Here is a 12316-nt window from a genome sequence, read left to right as displayed (position 1 = left end):
TGACCCTTCAAGGGCGATTACCAGCACAGGACAATGTTGTACAAATTGATGCCTGCTGCAGTTATTCATGAGGGAAGAAATGCAATTGCAAAGTGAAGCCAGAGAGCAGTGTCAACGTCATTTTTTAAGCAGACTTGTTGTGATACATGGCAACAATTCCAAGCGTTTACAAGCACTTAACCCAAAATTCAAGCACTTTTCTATCCTTAAAAACAACAATAATAATCAAGCATTTTCAAGGGTTTCACGTGCCCGTAGGAACCCAGTGCGTTAACAAATCACACTTTGTTCAGTTATATGATTGATTTTATTGAAAAAAAGCTATGGAAGGCATTAGAATGAGGAACTGCACTGAAAATACACTGCATGATAAAACATGTTTTTTCAGTATTGTAGAGTTTTTGATTCAAAAATATATTTTAGATGGAATCTTCAAAAACAATCCATGTAGTGTTATTTGTCCTTAATACAATTTTATTTTCATTATATTCCACTATCTTCTAGTGTGGTCCTTAAACACTTTGTAGTACATGACAAACAACACCCACTGAGTAACTTGTATATCCCTGCAAAATAAGTAACCGATGAGGCTAAATGGCTAAGGCGCTGTAGCTTTAAGATGTGATTTCAAACAGTTGTGGGAACCAACCTAGAATGTCTTTTCCTCGCTGAACATTCCTGCAACTGTCGTGTTATTGATAGATTTTGGCCAAGTCACTGGGTCCTGCCCACACTAATTGACATCAATGAGATCCGCCTCTTTAGCTCCGGCGTCACATCCCCTGTTGTCGTCATTGTGATCCTGGCTTGTTTCGTTTTGGTCTTCCTCCGCTTGGCCGAGAAAGGCGGGCGCGGACATGGAGTGTGGCGTCCGTCCCATGCCTTGGTAATGTCCCCCGGGTGACGGCGGATCGGAGGCCGCTTCACCAATTGCGTCCTGGGATGCGGATGAGAGGAGGCCCGAACGCTCTCCCGAGTCATTCGCCTCGCCGAAAAATGGCTTCCGAGGACGGCCCATGACGGTCCGCCCTGTGAAATTGAACAGAAAAAAATGAATATACCCCTCAAAAGGGAACCGAGGTGTCGTGATTCAGTGATTTGTCACCCACCGACGTTGCGGACTTGTTCTGAGATATCGGCCCTCACATCGGAAACATCCCACATGGCCATGAAGGAGTCAAAGCAGGAGCCTTCCTCTGCTTCCTGGATGTAAGGCTTGTACGTAAAGCTTACGTGGTGAGCGATGGCCGCCAAGAACATCTCCACGCAGATCACAAAGTCCTGAAAGCCAGAAACGGACATACCCATCGTGAGGACACACTGATGCAAAACGAAGACGGATACATTCTGGATTCCTTGCTCTGAGATGAGAAAAAACATCGTAAGTGAACACGAGTCAAAAAATAATAATAATAACTACATCAACCGAGATGCTAACTCTGGTTGGACCATATGTGGTTAGTCAGTCATCTGATATATGTCAAATGTTTTTTAAGTGTGCTACAAATAAAAACATGTTAATTTGGTGCCATTCTTGTCCACAGTTTCCGCTACATTTAAATGGGCTACATTTTCCATTATGCATTCATTTATCAAGATATTTTATGTAATAAAAGTAAAAAATTACATACACAGACGCTGCCCTACTAACAAACTAGACGATCGTAAGTTGAATTTGTTTGTAAGATGCTTCAGTGCTATATTTTGTTTTATTATATATAAGTATGTTTAAGGCTTGTATAAGTAACCTGTATTTTGTGCTTAAAAATAAACATTTTATAAAATGATATCCTCTATAAAGATAAATAAAGTGAAGTTTAACCTGTGGAAGATGGGCTTCAAGAGTTAGGCAGCTTCATCCTCCGATCCAACCATTTTCTCAACCGCATCAATCTTTCTTATTACACTTTCATTTCAAAAGAAACAGCTGACCTCTTTACACCAACCATACCAAGATATGAAACAATAAAAATGTCAAAGTTCTTAGCGCGCTGGAGATACAGTATAGTATGTTTACACACAAATTAGGAAGAGGAAGCCGGATTTCTTCGGGGTGGATGCTGGGTGAGCTCTTACAGCGCCACCACATGCCGGTAGCGGCGGTAAAAAAAAAACTACAGTAATGTCCTGTACTCAGTAAAAGTTGCACACAATACAAAATCTAACTTACAGCAAAGTCCGGATATTTTGCAACATGAAAAAAATGATCGGATCTACCATTTTTAGTAAGTCTAATGGTCGTAAGTAGGGGAGTGTCTGTATATAACTGCACGATTATCTGTTCATAAATTCATATAGTCATTGCTATTCTAATAAAAATATCTCCAATTTTTGTTATTTTTTTTGCATGAATGTTATGAATTAAAAAAAAAAAAACTTAACGGCTATGTGAGAAATTGGATAGACCTACATTCTCTTACCTTCTTGCCATGGTCTCAAAAGGAATTTTCTGATTCAAAACCTAATTGGATACAGTAACATGTTTTCATTTCAACTGTTATGTGTTAAAAAATACATGTTTTAAAGGGACAGTGTTTAATATTTGACCATTAGATGTTTCTGTATTGTATAAAGCAACCGAAAACGAGTGCTACAAAGCACAAAAATGAATACATACTATGGAAACTCAGGGTGACCAAACCACATAATTTTTCTTATATTTTTTTTCCCAGCTGTTTACAAGGTTTTAGGTCTTTGGGGGTACCCATAGCAAGAAGATGGCGGATAAACTCGTCAGTTCATATTATGTAAAATAAATACAAATAGATGAACTTACAAGTATTTAAAAAATGCACGTGTATATGATAGTTGTGGGTATTATTCAAATCAATATTGTTTTTTTTTTTTTATAAAGTTTTTTTTTACCACTAGGAGGCGCTAAATAATACATAATGTCTTTTTAAGGGCATGCTAAATTAAAAACTCATTATGTTAAGGTACAATAAGAGTGAACAGGCTAAAAACTACAAACAGGCTAAATCATAGTTAACAATTGAACATTTTGGACTTGACAACAATCAATGGACTAAGAAATTAAAAAAGTGGATAGCAATTCCAAGCACTAGACAAATGCAAAACAAAACTTATGCGCTTGATTTGTTTACCTGCAACCCGGTGGCCACGGCCTCCACACTTTGCCAGTCCCACGTCCGTTTCTCCGAGATGATGCCCACTTTCACCAGTAAGGCGATGAGCACAGCTTGCCTGGAAAATCAAATCGCTACACATTGAGAACTCTCCAAATAGAAAAGAACGGAAATCAGAGATACAAATTCTGTTTACCAAAATGAGACGAAAACGACCATTTTGACGCACAGGAACTTTCCAACCGGCTTGATGGGACTGAGCTCATCCCGCAAAGCCCGGTAGAACAGCACCAGGCAGTACATGGCAAACTAGACAGACATCAAATTTACATGACATAAAGAGATTTAAAGTATCTTGAATTGAATAAACGTGGAGGGGAACCTACCAGCTGGGACATGTTATTGACAATAACCAAGTAGGTCCAAGCGTTGGTAGAGCTGAAGTTGCCTTCGTCATATACGTTGCATAGTTGACATACGCTAACAAGAAAATAACATAAAAATAATTTAATAAATAATAGATCAGAGGTTTTCAACCAGGGTGCCCGGGTACAAAAGTGTGCCGTGAAACCTTGTGTAGTGTGCTGTGGAAAACTGTACAATTTTATCTTAGCAAAATCCATGCCATTGTTCAAAATGTTTACTTTCTGCCAGTCATCAGCCGAGGAACATTTATCCACATCAGTAGGGGGCACCAGATTGCAATTTTTTTATATACTAATCTGCTCATGAGGGAAATAAATTTAATAACTTATTTTGTTCATTAAGATTTTTAAGGTTGCACTACAAAAACAATAAAATAAATCATATAAACGTTTTTACAATTAACTGATTTGAAATACTTTTTATTTTACAAAAAAAAAACAGTAGCAAAATAGTCAAAAAATGTTTAATTCCACTGCTCAATATTTCTTTTAAATAACTTAATGGGCTGTTGTTAATTCAAAATCCCAAAGGTGAAAACCACCAGGAAAAGTATGTGTGTGTGTGGAGTCAAACTTTGGAACAATTAACAAGATGAGATAAAAAAAATGTCCAAATATAAATACATAAAAACATTACTAACAGAATACAGAGATGAAGAAAACAGCATATGAGTGATACTAGAGATTGGAAATACTGTGTTTACAGCTATAGTTAACCTTGTTGTTATTGTTACTGTTATTATTTCATAACTATTATTATAATTTATTATCATTGGTGTCAGTGATATTTAGTGACTAGTAGCATTATAACGTTAATAGATGGTACTATGATGATTAGTCTATAAAATATGTGACTATTGTTATTATAATTTTTGATATCTGACCTATGTAATATGTATATCTGTGATATTTTGTTGTATTAGACACAAGAGGAGCTATCTGTAAAATCTAATTAATAGGGAGGGGTAGGGAAAATAAGCTGCTTCTTACCACCCTTTTTGAACATGTTAACAAGATTTTTGTTGTTGAGTCATTGTTTTTATCCTGTTTTTATTTTATAATGTTCAAAATAAACTTTTCATTCATTCATTCTTTTGCTAATATTAAGTATTTTTTAAGAAAATGGTGATAAAAATATAGGACAATATAGCTGCACAACAAAAAAGTAACACGGTTAGTCTTTTTCTACACAGAGGAAAAAGACTATATGCGTCAGACTACTGTTGTATATATACTGGACTGTCTCAGAAAATTAGAATATTGTGATAAAGTTCTTTATTTTCTGTAATGCAATTAAAAAAACAAAAATGTCATACATTCTGGATTCATTACACATCAACTGAACTATTTCAAGCCTTTTATTATTTTAATATTGCTGAATTTGGCTTACAGCTTAAGAAAACTCAAAAATCCTATCTCAAAATATTAGAATATCATGAAAAAGTATACAAGTAGGCTATTCAACTAATCACCTGAATCATCTAATTAACTCGAAACACCTTGCGAGGGTTTCCTGAGCCTTAAAAACACTCATCTTGGTTCAGTAAACTAAATCACAAGTATGGGGAGGACTGCTGATTCTGACTACTGTCCAGAGGACCATCATTGATACCCTCCATCAGGAGGGTAAGACACAAAAAGAAATTTCTCAAAGAGCAGGCTGTTCACAGAGTGCAGTTTCAAAGCATATCCACAAAAAGTCTGTTGGAAGGGAAAAACGTGGCCGGAAACGCTGCACAACCAAGAGAGATGACCGCAGCCTTAACAACATTGTGAAGAAGAGCCGCTTCCAGAATTTGAGGGAGCTTCAAAGACAGTGGGCTGAAGCTGGAGTCCAGATATCAAAAGCCACAGTTCACAGACGTGTCCGGGAAATGGGCTACAATAGCCGTATTCCCATGGTCAAGCCACTTCTGAACTCAAGACAACGGAAGAAGCGTCTGACTTGGGCTATGGAGAAGAAGCACTGGACAGTTGCAGAGTGGTCCAAAGTCCTCTTTTCAGACGAAAGCAAGTTTTGCATTTCATTTGGAAGTCAAGGCGCCAGAGTCTGGAGAAAGGCTGGAGAAGAGCAAAATCCAAGTTGCTTGAAATCCAGTGTGAAGTTCCCACAGTCAGCAATGGTTTGGGGAGCCATGTCAGCTGCTGGTGTTGGTCCACTGCGTTTCATCAAGTCCAGAGTAAATGCAACTGTGTACCAAGAGATTTTAGAGCACTACATGCTTCCATCTGCTGAAAAGCTCTATGGAGATGAGTATTTCATTTTCCAGCATGATCTGGCACCTGCCCACAGTGCCAAAACCACCAGTAACTGGTGCACTGACCATGGCATCACTGTCCTTGATTGGCCTGCTAATTCCCCTGACCTGAACCCCATCGAGAATTTGTGGGGTATAGTTAAGAAGAAGATGAAAGACACCAGACCTGCAAATGCAAATGAGCTGAAGGCCGCTATCGAAGCATCCTGGGCATCAATAACACCTCAGCAATGCCACAGGCTGATTGCCTCCATGCCACGCCGGATTGATGCAGTAATCCGTGCAAAAGGATTCCCAACCAAGTACTGAGTGCATCAATGGACATTTTCAAATGTTTGATTTAGTTTTGCTGTTATAAATTTTTTTTTTTACTTGGTCTGAGGAAGTATTCTAATATTTTGAGAAAGGGTTTTTTGAGTTTTTTTCAGCTGTAAGCCAAAATCAGCAATATTCAAATAATAAAAGGCTTGAAATAGTTCAGTTGATGTGTAATGAATCCAGAATGTATGACATTTTTGTTTTTATAATTGCATTACAGAAAATAAAGAACTTTATCACAATATTCTAATTTTCTGAGACAGTCCAGTATACTGGACAGTTGCAGAGTGGTCCAAAGTCCTCAAAAAATGCACGTTTATATCATAGTTCATGAATGTTTGCTTATTATTTCAGTAGATATTGGGAATTTCTTAGGGTGAGTGCAGAGAGTGCAAGGAGGGGAGATGCACGATCGCAAACAGGGCCAGTCCTTGGTTGGGAATCCTTTTGCACGGATTACTGCATCAATCCGGCGTGGCATGGAGGCAATCAGCCTGTGGCATTGCTGAGGTGTTATTGATGCCCAGGATGCTTCGATAGCGGCCTTCAGCTCATTTGCATTTGCAGGTCTGGTGTCTTTCATCTTCTTCTTAACTATACCCCACAAATTCTCGATGGGGTTCAGGTCAGGGGAATTAGCAGGCCAATCAAGGACAGTGATGCCATGGTCAGTGCACCAGTTACTGGTGGTTTTGGCACTGTGGGCAGGTGCCAGATCATGCTGGAAAATGAAATCCTCATCTCCGTAGAGCTTTTTAGCAGATGGAAGCATGTAGTGCTCTAAAATCTCTTGGTACACAGTTGCATTTACTCTGGACTTGATGAAACACAGTGGACCAACACCAGCAGCTGACATGGCTCCCCAAACCATTGCTGACTGTGGGAACTTCACACTGGATTTCAAGCAACTTGGATTTTGCTCCTCTCCAGCCTTTCTCCAGACTCTGGCGCCTTGACTTCCAAATGAAATGCAAAACTTGCTTTCGTCTGAAAAGAGGACTTTGGACCACTCTGCAACTGTCCAGTGCTTCTTCTCCATAGCCCAAGTCAGACGCTTCTTCCGTTGTCTTGAGTTCAGAAGTGGCTTGACCATGGGAATACGGCTATTGTAGCCCATTTCCCGGACACGTCTGTGAACTGTGGCTTTTGATACCTGGACTCCAGCTTCAGCCCACTGTCTTTGAAGCTCCCCCAAATTCTGGAAGCGGCTCTTCTTCACAATTTTGTTAAGGCTGCGGTCATCTCTCTTGGTTGTGCAGCGTTTCCGGCCACATTTTTCCCTTCTAACAGACTTTTTGTGGATATGCTTTGAAACTGCACTCTGTGAACAGCCTGCTCTTTGAGAAATTTCTTTTTGTGTCTTACCCTCCTGATGGAGGGTATCAATGATGGTCCTCTGGACAGCAGTCTTCCCCATACTTGTGATTTAGTTTACTGAACCAAGCTGAGTGTTTTTAAGGCTCAGGAAACCCTCGCAAGGTGTTTCGAGTTAATTAGATAATTCAGGTGATTAGTTGAATAGCCTACTTGTATACTTTTTCATGATATTCTAATATTTTGAGATAGGATTTTTGAGTTTTCTTAAGCTGTAAGCCAAATTCAGCAATATTAAAATAATAAAAGGCTTGAAATAGTTCAGTGGATGTGTAATGAATCCAGAATGTATGACATTTTTGTTTTTTTAATTGCATTACAGAAAATAAAGAACTTTATCACAATATTCTAATTTTCTGAGACAGTCCAGTATATTCTCCCAAGATATTCAATCTTTTCTCTAAAAGGTTTTGCTCAAAAACTTAAACAAGTACCTTGTATCCGTTAAAATATTCTTTACATCCCTTGTTTAACGGGACAGCGTGTATCATTTCACCAATACACGCTACCATGTTGTGCAGTGCAACCAAAAACATGTACTACCAAACGCAAGGAAGAATTAAAACTACGAAGACTCAAAGTGACCGAACAACATCATTTCATTCTTAGTTTTTTCCCCAGAATTTTCGCAAGGTTTTTAGCTTTTGGGGACTCGTAGCACCAAGATGGCCAACAATTATGTCAGCTGCCTGTAGGTGAGGCTCCTGTTAGGTAAAAAAAATGAGAATTTCTTAACATGGTGTTTTTAAAAAAATGCACGTTTATATCATAGTTCATGAATGTTTGCTTATTATTTCAGTAGATATTGTTTGTTTCAGTGAATTAAGTTACAACTAGGACTTGTTCCCTCATATCTTTCAGATTAAATTTCCCCTTATGTTCCGGTGCAAAGCCTTCGCTCTGAAAATGCTGGTCTACTAGTGATCCCAAGACCCAAGAAGAGAACAGCAGGTTCGAAAGTGTTCATTTGGGCCCTCATGTGTTGGAATGCTCTGCCCTGAGATTTGATCTGGAACCTCAGTTGAACTGTTTAAATCTAGGCTTAAAACACACTTCTATTCTATACCTTATGAATGACCTATATTTCATGTTGACAATATCTGTGTATTGTTTGTTATCGCAACATCCAGCCTGATCATCCTGGAAGAGGGATTACCTCATGTGCGGTCCCTTCTCAAGGCTTCTTAATTTTCCTCATGTTAAGGTTTTTGAATTTTTCCTTGCCCTCATGTAGGTTTTAGATCAGCGGTTGGTGTAATAATAGTCTGTAGTTTTCAATAATATGTGGTCTGTGCAGCCCTTTGAAACTCCTTGTGATTAAGGGCATTACAAATAAACATGACTTAATGTGCCAAATAGCTCACACTGTTCCTTTGAAAATATAATAAAATCCAAAATTACATCAAAATTAATAACCAAAGTGAATTAAAAAAAAAAAAAAGGTTGCTTACAGAGCGATGACCGTTGTCACAGGTCGAACCACCGTGTACTGCAGCACTCCCAGCTTGCACCTTAATAACAAAACCCTTAGGAGAAGAGGAAACATTTCACTCACTGTAAACTAAAACAGTAGACAATGCTTGCTAATGCAGTCAACTCACTCTCCCATGGGCCAAGGTGGGCAACAGCAGAGCGGTGGCAGGTGCTTCTGCTGCTCCTGGATCTCCAGCATCATGACCAAGCTTGGGTACTGGTTCTCCAGGTAGTTTAGCAGGAACGTCATGAAGTTGTAAATAACATAGGCCTCGTAGCACTCCCGGCAAGTGTCCACGTATATGGCAATGTGGGGGTATTTCAAGGCAATCCACTGTGAGAAGGCAAATTACTTGACCACTTGCATTAAACAATATAGAATAGCTACCAACTCCTATCAAATGTTAGCGTGCAAAACTTTTTCTTCAAAAAAACCCAACTCACACTATCCAAGCTGTAGATTGGCACCATCCATAATATCCTATCATAGAAAAACAGGGAAGTAAAAGATTACTAAGAAAACCATTTATGGGATAATATAAAAGCTATAATGTGTCTTTACCTTATAATAGGTTTCTGAAGCTCAGGCTGAGTGTAGTGAACAAGATGCTGCAAGATGCCCCATAAAGATATGGGGATGGTCATGAAGACAAAAATCCCGGCTATGAACCATGCCTTGTTATGAGTTCCAACCTACCATGAAGGAAAAAAAGGAGGGAAATATTCAAACGAGTCAACAAAGTTAAATTATTACAGGGAAAAAAAATTAAACACTGTCAAGAATGTGTAAATAATTTAGATATACATTTTGATATAATTGCTTTGTCAGAGACCAGTCTGAATGATAAAAAGTGGCAATTGAATTTGACGATTATGCTGATCTTATTTGATTATATCAAATGTTTCCGTAAAATAGAACCTGTAAGTCCGGTGGCGGGGGTGCCATTTTCATGCGAAAGAAGTAGAACGCTCGGTTCGTAGGGAAAAAGACTAAAACAAGCGCGCAAGACTGAAAAATAAATAAATAAATAAATAAATAAATATATATATATATATATATATATATATATATATATATATCTTGCTTTTGTATAGAAAAATTGGTAATAATATATTTTTTCTTGATTTATTTTGGAATTGTATTGCTGCTAACGTCATTGCACTATTTTTAAATTGCAATATTGATACAATGCATTTAGAACTTAGATCAGTCTCCAAGCACTACCATGTAAATGCTTTTGCCACTGTATATTTTGTATTCCTTTTTTGTAAGTCTTTATTTCAAGATTATCCGAGAGTGCCACTTCTGATCTTGTTGTAAACAATGCTCATTACGTTGTTATCAATGACAATTTTAGTATAATTGCAGGCCTGAAATATAATTTTAGGGGGAGTGAAGGGTTTTGTTTTTCCTGTTTTAAATTTTGATTGTCTTGACTGCAAGACAAATTGTTATAGGGTTAAGAATTTAAAGGCTTCGGCCTATTAGGGTTTATTGGTTATGCAGTCAAGTCATGTTTATTTGTATAGCCCTTAATCACAAAGAGTCTCAAAGGGCTGCACAGATCAAAGATTATTGCAAACCACAGATTACTATGACACCATCCTCTGATCTAAAACATACATGAGGGCAAGGAAAAACTCAAAGAAATCAACATGAGGAAAATGAAGAAACCATGAGAAGGGACCACACATGAGGTAATCCCCCTTCCAGGATGACCAGGCTGCAATAGATGTTGCAATAATAAACAGATATTGTCGAAATATAATATAGGTTATTCATATTAGTGTATTGTACATTTAATTGTGTAATTCACGTGCACCTTCAACGTAAACCAGTCTTGCATTAACCTTGTGAATACTTTAGTCTATTTATCCTGACATACTTTTAATCTCGTTTTTCTCTTTTAAGTCTCCATCACGTGTTTATCCTGAACCGACGCTCTAATGTCGTTGTAAACAAGGTCCACTACGTTGTTATCAATGAGACAATTCAAAGTCTAAATATGTTGTTGTTTCTTTGTGTTAATTATTTGTTGATGTAGTTTTTGTGATATGTCCACATACAAAATCACAAATGAAACGTGTTTGATCCCCCTCACCTCCGACTTCTGAAGTTCCCAGATGCACAGCGGCAAGACCACAAGCAACAGTAGAATATAAAGCAAAACCACCAAAGGTCGAATCCATCTTCTCCAATTCCCACAAGAACAAGGCATTGTGACATGAAGACTGTAGTCTTTGGGGAATAATATTCGGAACTCGAATGGCGGAGCTTGCTGAACACCAGGCACACAAGCTTAGTAAGTCTTCGTTACTGTTCCGGAGACATTTTAATTGTCAACTCATGTGACTTTAATTTACCCAGCCCGGTGGCTAGGCTAAGCTAACTTGACAGTCATTTTGCCATGTAAACAAACGATTTCCTATTTTGTTTTAAAATGGCTTACTCGTAATCCATTATCGAATCTCTTTTGTAACGAAAAGGGTAATTTTTCACTTTTGAAACAATCAAAATAAGATAGACACCGATTTATATGCCACGAAGCATAAAAGTTTTCAAGATATTATACTTCTCTCCTGGTGGCTACTTCCTGCTTCCGGGTTATTAGCTAATGTGTGATTGGGTGGATTATTTTCGAAAGCCAATCGAATCGAACGAAATTGAAACAGGACAGGAGGGGCTGGATGGTTTGATAGTGAGGCTCGTTCTCCAGTAGATGGCAATATTTATTAACAATCGCTAATTCATATAGAAAGCGCTCAGTTTAAAACCTCAAAAATGTATCTGTTCGAAGTCATATTTGAACTGTCACGAATTTATGAGAGCAAATCTGCAAAATGTTGATTTGAACATGCATCAGGTTTCCAGAGAGGGAGTAAAATCACTTTGAAATGTGAATTTTGACCTGTCTGGATTACTTATTCCTGTAAAAATACGTCTAAATTAGAAGTTTTCAACCTTTTTAATCACCCTTGTAAAACGCAAAGTTTTTGATATGAAGAAATTATATATAGTATATATAACAGTTATAGTAATATATTGACATATTTAATAACGTGTATATAAATGTCTATCTAAATATATGGTGTGGTCTTTCTTTACTGTTTAGAAATTTTAAAACATCCAGGTGAAAAATTAAATACAACAAAATTAAATTGCAAAAAAAGACGGAAAATTGTGAAATAAATTAATAGTACAGTACAGCAGTTTGTACCCATTGAAGGCCGGTTTATTGTGCCATGTAAATAGTTAGGTTGATTGATTTCCAGTAGAAATTTGTAGGTGGTTTGGTAGCTAAATGTTATTTAGTTTTTTTTTAATGGTTTTAAAACACATATGTCAAAGTTGTGGGCCAGATCCGAGCCATAAAAAGGTTTT

At 37.6% G+C, this 12316-nt stretch overlaps 1 protein-coding gene across 1 annotated transcript; it reads right to left on the bottom strand.

Annotated features, from left to right (window-relative positions):
* Positions 1 to 284: 284 nt before the first annotated feature.
* Positions 285 to 11538, bottom strand: tmem184c (transmembrane protein 184C). The gene is made up of 10 exons (XM_088343103.1): positions 11037 to 11538; positions 9497 to 9627; positions 9379 to 9415; positions 9063 to 9268; positions 8913 to 8987; positions 3473 to 3566; positions 3283 to 3395; positions 3105 to 3204; positions 1110 to 1281; positions 285 to 1029 (listed from the first exon to the last, which is right to left on the bottom strand). Exons 1-10 carry the CDS (start codon positions 11151 to 11153, stop codon positions 734 to 736), a joined length of 1341 nt encoding a protein of 446 aa, XP_088199229.1. The 5' UTR covers positions 11154 to 11538; the 3' UTR covers positions 285 to 733.
* Between the last annotated feature and the right edge of the window lie 778 nt (positions 11539 to 12316).

The sequence above is a fragment of the Urocampus carinirostris genome, chromosome 8 (assembly GCF_059441175.1).
Source record: "Urocampus carinirostris isolate Australia breed hairy pipefish chromosome 8, RoL_Ucar_1.0, whole genome shotgun sequence".
NCBI classification, from domain to species: Eukaryota; Metazoa; Chordata; class Actinopteri; order Syngnathiformes; family Syngnathidae; genus Urocampus; species Urocampus carinirostris.
The sequence above is the reverse complement of the archived record's forward strand: the minus strand, read 5'-3'. Positions and strand labels throughout refer to the sequence as shown.